The following is a 14,172-nucleotide window of genomic DNA, read 5'->3' as shown; positions in this document are numbered from 1 at the left end:
CGGTCGGGAGAGCGCCACAAAAGTAAGGGGACCTGGCCGGCTGTGCTGCACGGGGGGCGGACCGCTCCCCTCCCTTGGTAGCCACTCGAGCCGCGAGACTACTCTCCTTACCTGCCCTGCCCTCAGCACCAGAGCCGAATGGAAGTCTTCCCGACGTCAGCGCTGACGTCGGGAAGACTTCCGTTCGGCTCTGTGCTGCAAGCAGAGCAGGTAGGGAGAAAATCCGCGCAACTTAGTACATCCAGCCCCGCAGGAACCCCGCGACCCTCGGAGGCATCCCCACGGGATTCCCACGACCCTAGGGGGCGTCCCCATGGGATCCCCGTGACCCGAAGGGGGAACCCGCGGGATGCCTGCGGGTCCCGCGGGATTCCCATCGTCCCCGTTCCCGTGCAGCTCTCTACACTACTGAAAAAAGTTGACCTAGACCCTTCCTCACCATCTAGCTACCAACCCATAGCAAACATTCCCCCCTAACCAAAATGTTAGAGTCTATCATATCTGCTCAACCTTCAGCATATTTAGAGAGATTTTCCATTCTGTTACCTTGCCAATATGGTTTCAAACCTAACTTCAGTACCAAATCTCTATTGGTCTCAATCTCAAAGGTTCAGCAACTACACTCTTGTAATAAGTTTGTTATTCTATTACAATCTGACCTATCTGCAGTCTCTGATGTCGTTCACCATGACATTCTGATCTACCAACTTTCTGAGATAGATATTGATTCTACTGTAAGACTGGTTCTTAAAATTCTTATAATCTCGCTCATACACTGTTAATATGAATGGAACCAGGTCATCACCCTGGAAGCTATTATGTAGAGTCCCGCAGGGATCACCTCTGTCCCCTATTCTTTTCAATATCTATATATCCACCTTGAAGCTTTTCCATCTCTTCCCCCTTTCAAACACTGTATACATATGCAGACGACATCTTCATCATTCTCAAGATATTCAAATTTTACTAACCACATCAAGAATATTACGGAATGCATAATGAAACTTTAATCCTGGGCCCTTACTGTACAAATGAAGCTAAATGAGTTCAAAACAAAACTACTTTGGCTTGGCCCAAAGTTAGATCAGCTACCTCCGTTCATTCCACTACCTTCTGGACCTTCACTGCAGAATGAATTCTCAAGCAAAGTTTTGGGCGTCATTATAGACTGAACACTTTCATTTGCTGATCATCTTAACTCTCTAGTATAAAAAATTATTTTTTAGCATCCATATGTTGAGGAAAGTAAGATCCTGTTTCCAGCAACAACATTTTGCTGTCCTTGTTCAATCAATCATTCTTTCGAGGCTGGACTACTGCAACTCGGTCTATTTAAGTCTGACTAAGAAAAGACTTCAGCAGATCCAGGATACTGCAACTAGGCTGATCTTTGCAAAGAGCAAATTTGACCATGTTTCGCCGCTCTTGCTGCAACTCCACTGACTCCCAGTAATTTCCAGGGTCTACTTTAAATGTGCCTACCTAACTTTCAAGATCTTGCATTCTTCCCCCTTTAAATTCCTCTATATTGGAATGCGGCGAGACCTGACATCACCAGATCTATCCAAAAGCTCAAATTATCTTTCCCCTCACTAAAGGCATTACCTACATTGGAAAACTAAGGAAATCTCTTCACTTCAAAACTACAGAGCTTTGGAATAATTCCTTGCCCAGCTGCACAACCTGGGCTCTTTCCAACTATTCCGTAGACACCTGAAAACTTGGCTATTTTCAAAAATGTAAATTTCCACATCCTCTCTACCACCAACTCCCATTGTACTTCCCTTTTAATTTTTGTAAACCGCATAGAGCTCTATATTTATAGAGAAGATTCTGCATATAAGCTTAAGGTTTAGTTTAGTTTAAAAAATAACTTTAAAATCAAATCTGGACAAAAATCCAAGATTGCCAATGAAGACCTATTTTGACTAAAAATAGCCTGTGAAAACCACTGAGAACCCTCAAAAACTGATTTTAGGATTTTTTTTTGGAGGGGGGTAGGGACATGCAGGTAAATCACCTAAAACCCCTGTGTTGACAGGAAAACACAGCATATAGAGCTAAAACAGCTCACAAGGAGATCCTCTGCCTCAACTTGCTGGAAAGCTGAACTTTGAATCTTCTGACTGCCCCACCAGTCCGACTTCCAGGCTGGTCACTTCCGTCACCCTCTGATACACCACGCAGCATGCATGGCAGAGGAACGCAGTCTGGTTCCGATCCCGGGCGCTCCTGCACGGAACCATGCAGCCTGCGCTCAACCCTTTAGTGGACGAACCTGGAGTGAGCTAGCTCCCAAGGAAATGGTGCCTGAGCCCTGTTCTAATGTGCAGGCTGTCCAGAGGGCTTACTGACAAGCAGGGAACCTTCCTGAAACAGACTTTTCCCAAAAATCTGTGATTTCCCACAGTCGTAGCTGTCCCCACAGGGAACCTTCATAGCACAAGGGCGAAAACTGTAAATGCAAACACTGAAATTACATGAAATAAAACACAAGCAGAAAAGACAAGCTCCTACAGCCTTGATTGTAGGAAGAAAGATTGATATTTACAGAACCAGTGACAGTGATGAGGTATTAGGAGGAGGGGTTTAAGTCTCTGAAATTTGAGGCTTCTTACAAATATAACAACATAAAAACTCACTTTTATACTGCAATACCGTTAAGTTCTATGTAGTTTACAAAAGAAGAAAAAAGTGAATATAGTAGATGGAATACTTTCATTACCCAAAGGATTTAACAAGTATGTTTTTAATTGCCACCTAAATTGTTTATAAGTTTTAGAAGACATAATTAAACAATTAAAATCCTTGCCCCAAGATGCCACTTGATAGGATAGAAGTGTTTTGAATCTAGCAAATGTTAACGAGTCCACGAGATAGTTGGGTATAAGAACTGCTAACACCTTAAAGCAAAAGCAGCCAAACTTAAAATTCACATGGGTCTCAACCAGCAACCAATATAGTTCCTAAAGAAAGGTGTAACATGGTCAAATTTATTCAAATTGAAGATAAGTCGAACAACTGCATTCTGAATAATGCGTAGTCTGTAAAGATTTTTTTTGAGCACCAGCAAGATAGACAATATTACAATAGACAAGCTGACTTCAGAACCAAGGATTGCACCAAAAGTCTGAAGGATGAAACATCAAAGTATGCTCTGATGGTACACAATTTCCATAATGTTTGGAAACCCCTTCGTACCAGAGCATCGACCTGATTCTTCATAGTCAAGTTTTCATCCAAAATTACTCCTAATATCTTGATAGTAGATTGGATGGGATAAAGTCCTGGCAGGTAAATGGAAATAACCCACTGGTCCCAGAATAAGGTGGGATTGTACAAGAATACTTATTTACAACATTCTGATCACCCATCAATAATTTTATATTTCAGAGTATCACTGGAATGTGATATTTATATTTTCTAGTTTTACAATCTTTTGCTCATTCTGGGGAAGAGGGTTTAGTTCCTGAAAGCTACTCAAGAAATGTATTTAGTCTAATAAAAAATATATCTAATGTTATCTGTTTTTATTTATTAATCTTTATTTCTGTGCATTCAACTGATTGCCATTACTTTAAAATGGCACTCCCCAATATTTATATACACATTCCTATTTAAATTCTTCTATCTCAAAGTAATCAGTCAAAGGGATGTTTTCATGTTTGCTCAGTTAGCCCATTTGTCCAGTCCAAAGTTCATCTTGGTGTCATCTGAGAGGTTTTTCACTTCTTGGAATTGTTCCGCTAAATGTTGGAACTGTAGAGCTCAAAGTCATCTGCAAACAGTAAGGGCTCCTTTTATAAAGGTGTGTTAGAGCCTTAACATGCGGAATAGCAGGCGCTAAAATGCTGCGCGCTAGCCGATACTGCCAACTTTTAAGCAGGCGGTAATTTTTCAGCTAGCATGCGCTAATCTTGTGCGCACACTAAAAACGCTAGTGCACCTTAGTAAAAAGAGCCCTAAGTATAATGTAACCTCGGATTCATTCTCATCTTTATGATTAAGGATAAACCCATAGCACAAACAATTAAGAATAATCAATGGATTAAGAGTCATACAAACAGTGCCAGCTCAACCATTGAACCAGGTGAGGCTCTGGTCTAGGGAGCCGGAGATACGGTGCGCTGAAATCCCTGGTCCCTGACCTCACCTGGTCCAAAGTTTTTCACCCTTCCCTCTCAATCCAACATTTATACCCTTCTCTCTCCAGCATCTAGTCTGGCATTGCCCCCTCTCCCTCCCTCATCCTTAACAGCCTTCTAAACCAGTGGTTCCCAAAAATCTGTTTATTTTACAGTTACTGAGTTTTATTATATAGAACAAGCTTCACCTGTGTCTTCTTAAGTCTTTTCTCAAGCATGTTCTTTTCCATCTTCAACTGCTTAACATCTTGATTCTGCTTTTCTGCTGTATCTTCAAGAAATGAAAGTCATAGTATAAACAATAATGAACATTAGATGCTGCATTAGAAAAGCTTTTCAGAATTAGTACAACAATCCTTAGATGTAGTACTCCTTTTTTCAAACTTTATAACTATTTTAGAACTTTATTTGTGAAAAGCACTGTTGCTTACCTGTAACAGGTGTTTACACTGGATTGGGTCAAATGAGTGGCATCGAAAGTTGCCAGGACAGAACAGTCCCTCCCAGAGATCAGAAAACCCAAAACAATACTATAAGGAGCTGAGGTGCAAATTCTCAAAGGTTCGCGGTAAAATCCAAAGGGTAGCTGTTGCGGACGCTACTGTAATGATTTCAAGAAAGCTGACATCTTTTTAAAAAAACTATACAAAGTAGGGTAAATATAATCAATTACTGATATTCAATTCATTAAAATGCTATACCAAGAATACCAAAACATAAAATTAATTGTTTAATTTATTAATTTCTTTAATTCAATTCATATCCTAAAAGCTAACAAAATTTATTTCATCTACATTTAAAATCTACACTAACAAGTAGTACAAAGTGCAGAGTGCTACTAATGACAAAATCATAGGCTGGGAAAAGCTACAGGTACTATCTAAAGTTTTAAAATATCATCCATCAATCAATCTTCAAGGCTCTTAATGATGTTAAGTACTGAAGCCATTCAGACCCAATAAAGCTCACTTAACTTGATGATAAGTCAATTAAAGTCCCAATATCAACTTGACCAAGCCAGTTGTTCCTTATATTCATGATCCAATAAGAAATGCTTAATCAGTTCTGAGGTTCTCTCTTCTTAATCCTTATTGTTTTCCAGTTTTAGTTACTTATATTGTTCAATCAGCATAAGCCTCCAACTCCAGCTGAGTTTCAGTTGAGTCCATTTGAAGATATAAGTACTGAAATTACTTCTGATACAGTTCCTGCTGGGATTTTGTCATTAGTAGCACTCTGCACTTTGTATTACTTGTTATTGTAGATTTTAAATGCAGATGAAATAAATTTTGTTAGTTTTTAGGCTATGAATTGTATTAAAGAAATTAATAAATTAAACATTTAATTAATTTTATGTTTTGGTATTCTTGGTATAGCATCCAAAAAAAACCAACACACGCATGCAAATAAGACTCAGGGAGAGTCACTAAATTTGCATGTGCCAATCGCTGCCAATAGCAATTGGCACATACACAGAATGTGCAAAAAAAAAAAAAGACCCCAAATTGAAGATAGGCAGGAGGGATGCATGCCCACTTTCTCCTGCCGCCGTCAAGCACCACCTCCCCCTGGCAGCGGGAGAAATGCCCATACCCTCCTGCCATCGTAGTCATGCCGACAACCCTCCCATGCCTCAGAGGGGCACTCTAGGGGGTACTGCAGTGAATGTCACATCAAAACATCCCAGGTACACATCACTATAACTTGCTTATATTGAAAGATGAGCCCTCCAAAACCCATCCAAAATTTACTATACCCACCTGTATACCACAACAATAGCCCTTATGCCTGCAGGTGTCAACTTTATGCAGGTACAGTAGGTTTTGGAAGGATCACCATACAATATAAGCAGGTTATAGTGACGTGTACCTGGGGCTTTTTAATTTGATGTTCAATGCAGTACCTCTTAGAGTGCCCCTCTGATCTACTGAGCTGGGTCTATGTGGTCATCTGAAGCTGTAATAATAATAATAATAATAACTTTATTTTTGTATACCGCAATACCACAAGCAGTTCAGAGCGGTTTACAGAGGAAGAGACTGTATACAGATAGTGATGTTACAAAAAGAGACTTTCAAGCCAAGAGTAGTCAAGATTTATCCAGAAGCATTTCAAAGATACAACAAGACAGGAAAGGAGTTAGAGAAATTTATCAAAGAGATAGGTTTTAATTGATTTCCTGAAGGATGCATTTGAAATGAAGTTGGTTAACCATTTATTCCATTTGCCTGCTTGGAATGATAATGATCTATCAAGGAACAGAAGCTGGAATGCACGGTTTCTTTCACATCTTTGGGTGGTGCAAGGGGGTCCCCCACTAGGGGAGTAATGGAACCTTAATCCTTCCAGTGGTCTTCTGGTCAGTTTGGGCACCTTTTTGAGCCATATTCATTTTTAAAACAGGTCTAGCGCCAAACGTCTAAATGGTGCCTTTTATTAAAAGTTTGATTATCCAAGTTCTAAGTCTACCCAAAACATGACTAACTATGCCCCCTTAAGATATAGATGCAATGGAGACAAAACAACCAGAAAGACATCTAGACAGTCAGTTTCGAAAATGGCCACTTGGACATCTTGACTAGTAAAACATCTAAGTGCAGGTTTATGCCGTCTTTTGGACATCTATCTTTTTTGAAAATAAGCCCCATAGTAACATAGTAAATTACGGCAGTGTGGTCAGTTGCTTGCTACATAAGTTCCACTATAAGATGTTTTTCTCTGCCACCTGCCCATCAACCAGTTCTCAATTCTTTTCATTACTTTATGTTCTAATTTGAGCCCATTGAGTTTTATTTATGAGACGATTATGAGGGACTGTGTCAAAACTTAAATCCAAGTAGATTACATCAAGCTTGTGTCCACTATCCAATTCTTTTGTCACCCACTCAAGGAAAATTGATCAGATTTTGCATGATTTTTCTTTGAAGTCATGTTAAGATCTTCTATCCCACTGGATTCCTGGAAACTCATTACCCTTTTCCTTGATCAGCGTCTCCATTACCTTTCCATCTACCAAAATAAGGCTTACCAGCCTATAGTTAGCTGCCTCTTCTCTGTCTCTGCTTTTGTGAAGAGGGACCACATCTGCTCTTCTCAAATCCCACAGAACCTCTCTGTCTCCAAGGATTAATTATACAAATCTTTTAAGATGACCTATCAGAGGATTAGATGACTACTTCCTACTTTCCTTCGAGAGAGCAGACCAATCTAAGAGAGTTACTTGGGTAATATATTTTGTTTTATAAGTTAATCCTATAGCTGAAGATTACTGAGAATAAAATGAAAGAACTTACATATTTGACAAGTATGTTTGGAAATATAGTTGTTTCCAATCCAGTTACACATTAACCATTTGCACAAAAATTTCTCTTCTGTGTTTTTACTGCCTCTTGGCAGAAAATTAAACAGATTAAGGGATAATAACCCTAACATTTATTTGTAGAAGAGGATAGTTCCAAGGGGAAAACTAAGTTAAAGGAATCTGTCATTCTTCTCCTTTGAGTTGTGTTCACACATGAAGCTGTATTGATAAGAACATAAGAATAGTCTTACTAGGTCAGACCAATAGTCCATCAAGCCCAGTAGCCCGTTCTCACAGTGACCAATTCAGGTCACTAATACCTGGCCCAAACCTAAGGAGTAGCAATATTTCATACTACCTATTCAGGGCAAGCAGTGGCTTCCCCTATGTCTAGCAATGGATTCCCCTATGTCTTTCTCAATAACAGACTATGGACTTTTCCTCCAGGAACTTCTCCAAACCTTTCATAAAACCGGTTATGCTAGCCGCTCTTACCACAACCTCTGGCAATGCGTTCCCGAGCTTAAATATTCTCTGAACGAAAAGAAAATCCAAGTATTTCCGTTAACTTCTTCGAGTGTCCCCTAGTCTTTGTAATTTTTGACGGAGTGAAAAATCGATCCACTTGTACCCGTTCTATTCCACTCAAGATTTGGTAGACTTCAATCATATCTCTCCTCAACCGACTCTTTTCCAAGCTGAAGAGCCCTAACTGTTTTAGTCTTTCCTTATACGAGAGGAGTTCCATACCCTTTATCAACTTGGTCGCTCTTCTTTGAGCCTTTTCTAGCGCCACTATATCTTTCTTGAGATAAGGAGACCAGAATTGAACGCAATACTCCAGATGAGGTTGCACCATGGAGCAATAAAGGGACATTATAACATTCTTAGTCATGTTAACCATCCCTTTTTTAATAATTCCTAGCACCTTGTTTGCTTTTTTGGCCATCACCGCCCATTAGGTGGAAGGTTTAATCGCATTGTCTATGACAATACCCAGATCCTTTTCTAGGGCGCTAACCCCCAAGTGGACCCTAACATCCAGTAACTATAATTCACGTTATTCTTCCCAATGTGCATCATTTTGCATTTGTCCACTTTAAAAAAAAAAAAAATTATTTATTGATTTTCAATTGAGTACAAAGTGCAATAAATTTTACATACAATTAATATCATGAACAGCACTACATTAGATCAAAGAATAATACAAAATGTATTTCACCCCTCCCTCTCACCCTACCTGGATGTATGTGTGCAAATCAAATAGGAAAAAAAGGCATTATAGAACTAGTCAGATTTAACAAAATCTGTTAATGGACCCCATGTTATTTTAACTAGTTTATTATGACCCAATATATCTGATTTCATTTTTTCATATCTATAACATATCTGTTCTGTGTTCATGGCTGAAGCGCCGGGAGCGGGACCACAGAAGACAAACTTGAATAGGGATGGAGGAGTAATAGACCCTGATCGATTTTCAGAGGGTTGTGATCGTGAGGAGCTAGCTAAAATAAAAGGTAGACAAAGCAATGGGGCCAGATGGTGTACATCCTAGGATGCTGAAGGAACTAAGGGAAGTTCTGATAGCTCCGCTGACTGACCTTTTCAATGAGTCTCTAGAGTCAGAAGTGGTACCGGAGGACTGGCGAAGCGCGGATGTGGTCTCTCTCCACAAAAGTGGAAGTAAGGAATTACAGGCCTGTAAGTCTGACTTCTATGGTAAACAAATTAATGGAAACACTTTTAAAACAGAGAATGGTCAAGTTTCTGGAATCCTGTGGATTACAGGACCGGAGGCAACATGGATTCATTAGAGGTAGATCTTGTCAGATAAATCTGATCACTTTCTTTGACTGGGTGACCAGAGAATTGAATAGAGGATGTGCGCTAGATGTGGTGTATTTAGATTTTAGCAAAGCCTTTGACAGTGTTCCACAAAGACATCTAATAAACTGAGTGCCCTCAGGATGAGTCCCAAAGTGACAGGTTGGGTCAAGAATTGGTTGAGTGGAAGATGACAGAGGGTAGTGATCAATGGAGATCGCTCTGAGGAAAGGGATGCTACCAGTGATGTGCCTCAAGGTTCAGTTCTTGGACCTATTCTTTTTAACCTTTTTATAAACGATATTGCTTAAGGATTGTCAGGTAAGATTTGCCACTTTGCTGATGATACAAAAATCTGCAATAGAGTAGATACCCTGGATGGTGTGAATAAAATGAAGAAAGACCTGGCGTAGTTTGAAGAATGATCTGAAATTTGGCAACTAAAATTTAATGCTAAGAAATGCAAGGTCATGCGTTTGGACTATAAAAACCCAAGGAAACAGTACAGATTAGGGAGTGAAGAGCTTATGTGCACGACAGAAGAGTGGACTTGGGTGTGATTGTATATGATGATATTAAGGTGGCCAAATAGGTTGAAAAGTGATGGCGAAAGCTAGAAGGATGCTAGGTTGCATAGGGAGAGGTATGACTAGTAGGAAAAAGGAGGTACTGATGCCCCTGTATAAGACTTTGGTGAGACCTCATTTAGAATATTGTACAATTCTGGAGGCTGCACCTTCAAAAAGATATAAAGAGGATGGAGTCAGTCCAGAGGAAGGCTACTAAAATGGTATGTGGCATATGTGGACAGACTTAAAGATCTCAATCTGTATACTTTGGAGGAAAGGTGGGAGAGGGAAGATATGATCGAGACATTTAAATACTTACATAAAGTAAATGCACATGAGTCGAGTCTCTTTAATTTGAAAGGAAACTCTGCAATGAGAGGACAAAGGATGAAGTTAAGAGGTGATAGGCTCCGGAGTAATCTAAGGAAATACTTTTTTACAGAAAGGATGGTAGATGCATGGAACAGTCTCCCAGAAGAGGTGGTGGAGACAGAGACTGTGTCTGAATTCAAAAGGGCCTGAGATAGGCACGTGAGATCTCTCAGAGAGAGAAAGATATAATGGTTACCACGGATGGGCAAATTAGATGGGCCATTTGGCCTTTATCTGTCATCATGTTTCTATGTTTCTATGTAACATAATGCTGATAATATCAAATGGAGTAGACAAAACACTGACCTGGGTCGCATCCAACAAACTAAACATGGACAAAACCATAATTCTATGGTTTCATAATATAGTACATACGGTTCCTAATGCTTTAACTCTAACCTCAGGATCCACGCTGAATAACAGCAAGATGCCAAAGGTACTAGGGGTCATCCTCGACTCCACCCTATTGCACGTATTCAATCTAAGGAAGAAAACCTTCTACAATATGAGAAGACTAAGACTCATCAGGCCCTTTTTTCAAGAGCGCCACTTTGCCATGTTAATGCAAATGCTTATACTATCCTAGTTGGATTATTGCATCTGCCTCTGTACGGATCTAAACTCTACTCTCCTGAACAAACTGCAGATGATTGAAAACACAGCAGTCACACTAATATTCAAACTAAAAAAAATTTGAATCTACCTCACCCTACTATAAGAACTTACACTGGCTGCCTGTCAAAACTCATATCACTTTAAAACTATCATGCATTATGTTTCAAATCTTAAATGCAAAAACTGCTGAACCACTCATAAACTTGTCAACTCCTGGTCTACGTCAACCAGAAAACTGACATTGCATCAACTGCTTCTCTCATCTTCCAAAGAGGTTAAATACAAACGTGTATTCGACTCACTCTTCACATATCTTGGCACCAAGACTTGAATAACCTCCTGTCTGACATCAGGATGGAAACATTCTACAACAGATTCTGAAAAAAAAATTAAAAACTATCTTCTTTGAAAGCATACACACCATAGACAACTAACTCAAAATATCTAATATCACTAAATCTCATCCTCTACTCAAGTGTTATACCAGTACAATCAAAGAACCTCCATTCTCTCATCTCTATTACCCTATTCATAATTTTGTCCTCCTCAAACTACTATAATGTAGTATACTCATTCTGTAATTTGAAATATTGTAAGTCACCTTGAACCTGTTTAGGCATAGCATGACTCAGAAATACCAGATTAGATTAGATTCTTGGTTCAATGAAAAGTGGAAATAACCACCATCTTTCATGATCAAGAACCATGCCATAAGCCCAAAGCATTACAGATCCTCTATGGGAACTGGTCATTGCATTAGCAGATCCTGATGAACTGGTCATCTAAAACTCTTGTACATCAAGCAGACGTTATTAGTCTGGAGCCACTAGGATTACAAATCCTGGGTGATTTGATATCCTTAGAAAGACTCGGCCGATCACGAGTCAAGGGGGAGCCACATATAAAAACCCTGTTTTCGACCACAGTTAAACTAATGTGTCTAATCCGGCACAGCTGGGCTTGAATCTCTAGCTGTATAAGATATCTACTTTTGTGTTTGTGGCCAAGGTCATCAGATCCATCATGGGATGTTCCCAACGCTACAGAATGTGGTCAAACGCTTTTCTGGAAAGCGACCACTCCCCTGGATCCAATGTCTGCCAGCTTAGGCAGTTTGAACATTCTCCAATCCTGCTACGTGAGAACATAAGAATTGCCACTGCTGGGTCATACCAGTGTTCCATTGTGAGCTGCAGAGAGTGCCAGTAGGTGGGCTTCAGCCCAACCAAACAGCAGCTAAGCCTCCAGGCATAATTGAATACTTCTGGTGCCTCCTTGCGGTTGACATATGCTACCGCAGCAGCATTGTCAGAGAATATTCTGACTGCCTTGTCTTTCAGAGAGTTCTCATCATCTGTAGAAAAAGATGGATGGCTCACAGCTCCAGCCAGTTTATGGACCATATCCTCTGAAAGAGAGAGACCAATGGAGCTGAACTGGGCATCTCATCCATAGAAGTTGGCATCTGTCATCAAAATAACCCAAGAGGAGATGTGGAGAGACATGCTTCTCAAAAGTGAGTGTGCTTGCAGCCACCAATGCGAGCTGTTCCGTACTTCTACCATCCATAGAAGCAAATCTATCTATGGAGTCACATATGAGCCTTTGCCCAAGGAACCATCTCTTTATCCACTGTCATTGATCCTAGGACTTGACATTGAAAGAATATCTGCTACTAGCTTTTTTGAATTTCTGTTTGCGTGGTTCTGGAAGATAAAAAAGGCCTTCTGCCATGTTGAAAAAGACTCCATGATACTCCAGACACTGTGTCGGAACTATATGGTTTTTTTTAAATTGACGATCCATCCCAGGTCCTGCGATAGCTGGACCACCTGTGTCACCCCTTTGTCTCCTTCCGCCTTGGACAGGGCTCTGAACAACAAATCATCCAAGCATGGATGCAGCTGTATCTTCATCTTGCGGAGATGCGCCACTACCACAACCATTACCTTGGTAAAGGTGTGAGGTACTGTTGCCAGCCAAAAGGGCAGTGCTGAGAATTTAAAATGCCTTCCCAGGACATAGGATCTTAAAATACTTCCTGTGAGCTGGAAAAATAGGAATGTGGAGGTAGGCCTCTGTCAAATCCAAAGGGTAGAAATTCCCACGGTGCCACTGTCGCAATCACAGAATGAACAATTTCAATGCAGAGCCGAGGCATTTTCAAAGCTGCATTGACTGACAAGGTCCAGAATTGGCCTCCATTCATCTGAGCCTTTCTTGGGCACTATGAAGTATATGGAGTATCTGCCTAAGCCCGATTTCTGGTCAGGTATGGGCTCTATAGCTCAAATATCAAAGAGCCTTTTCACTGTTGCCCACATTTTGATCACTTTTTCCAGCTGTCTGGCTAAAGAATCTACAAAGCAGTCCAATAGAGGTTGACATAAGATCTTGTAGCCCTCTCAAATGATATCCAGGTTCCAGGATCCGATCACTGCCCAAGCATTCCAATAAGCTGATAGCCTGCCTCCGATCTGCAGAGTCTCATCACTTGACCTGGTGTCACTGTGATTTTTGAGTGGCTGGGGTAGTGTGAGAAACAGCAGGCTAGGGTCATTTTGAACCTCTGTTGAGGACCTTGATATACTCTCTGGGAGTAATTTCCTGCATACTGCTGAAATCTCCAAGAGCCCTGATAATTGCTCAACCTTCTGGCAGGCCAAGGTCTCTTGTCAGGCAAAGATTTAGGGCAACGATCAGTCATATAAGATCGTCCAATCCCTTTCCAAAAAGGAAAGTCTACATAATGTAGCTTTAGATGCTGAATCTCCTGCTTACTGACTAATCCAGATTATCCTGCGGGTAGAAACAGAATAAGCAGAAACCTTGCTCATGATTCTAATACAGAGCATCTGCCACATAATCTATCCCTGCTATAACCACTGATGGAATTCAACATAACTTGGTGTGGAATGCACGAGTAATGAATGGGGCCGTTACCACAGCCTTAATCCTCACAGCTAAGGCCTCAAATTGCCTTTTAAATACCATGTCCATCCTATAATCCTGTGCATCCTTCAGAATCACACCATCTTCACTAGGTAAGGAAGTCAGCTTGGTGACCTGAACTACCAGCGAATTCACTTTAGGTTGAACAAACTGTGATTAACATGGTAATATCTGGATGTGAGGGAAAACATGTAGTCTGCATTTTTGAACCACTCATAACAGAGTACTGTGAAGCTGAAGTTTGCAGCAGTTCCCATTTCAATTTCCGCAGCAAATTTGTGATCACTTCCAGAAGAAAAGGCAGCATACTGTGGGGTGTTCTCCCTGGTCAAACGCTGCTACCGCCTGTTCACTAATGTTCTCTGATTAAGAACCTGCATCCTCCAGGAGT

At 40.5% G+C, this 14,172-nt stretch overlaps 1 protein-coding gene across 7 annotated transcripts in view; it reads right to left on the bottom strand.

Annotated features, from left to right (window-relative positions):
- Nucleotides 1–14,172, bottom strand: part of ICE1 (interactor of little elongation complex ELL subunit 1) — a 964,399-nt gene that overhangs the window by 531,843 nt on the left and 418,384 nt on the right. For 6 of the 7 annotated variants that reach the window (XM_033929748.1, XM_033929750.1, XM_033929754.1 and 3 more), the window contains one exon: nucleotides 4,334–4,416. In XM_033929748.1, coding sequence (XP_033785639.1) covers nucleotides 4,334–4,416 — 83 coding nt within the window. The remainder of the gene's footprint in view (nucleotides 1–4,333; nucleotides 4,417–14,172) is intronic. The other variant, XM_033929749.1, reaches the window with a different exon arrangement.

This window comes from Geotrypetes seraphini, chromosome 2, assembly GCF_902459505.1.
Source record: "Geotrypetes seraphini chromosome 2, aGeoSer1.1, whole genome shotgun sequence".
NCBI classification, from domain to species: domain Eukaryota; kingdom Metazoa; phylum Chordata; class Amphibia; order Gymnophiona; family Dermophiidae; genus Geotrypetes; species Geotrypetes seraphini.
This window is presented reverse-complemented; position numbering and strand designations above follow the sequence as displayed.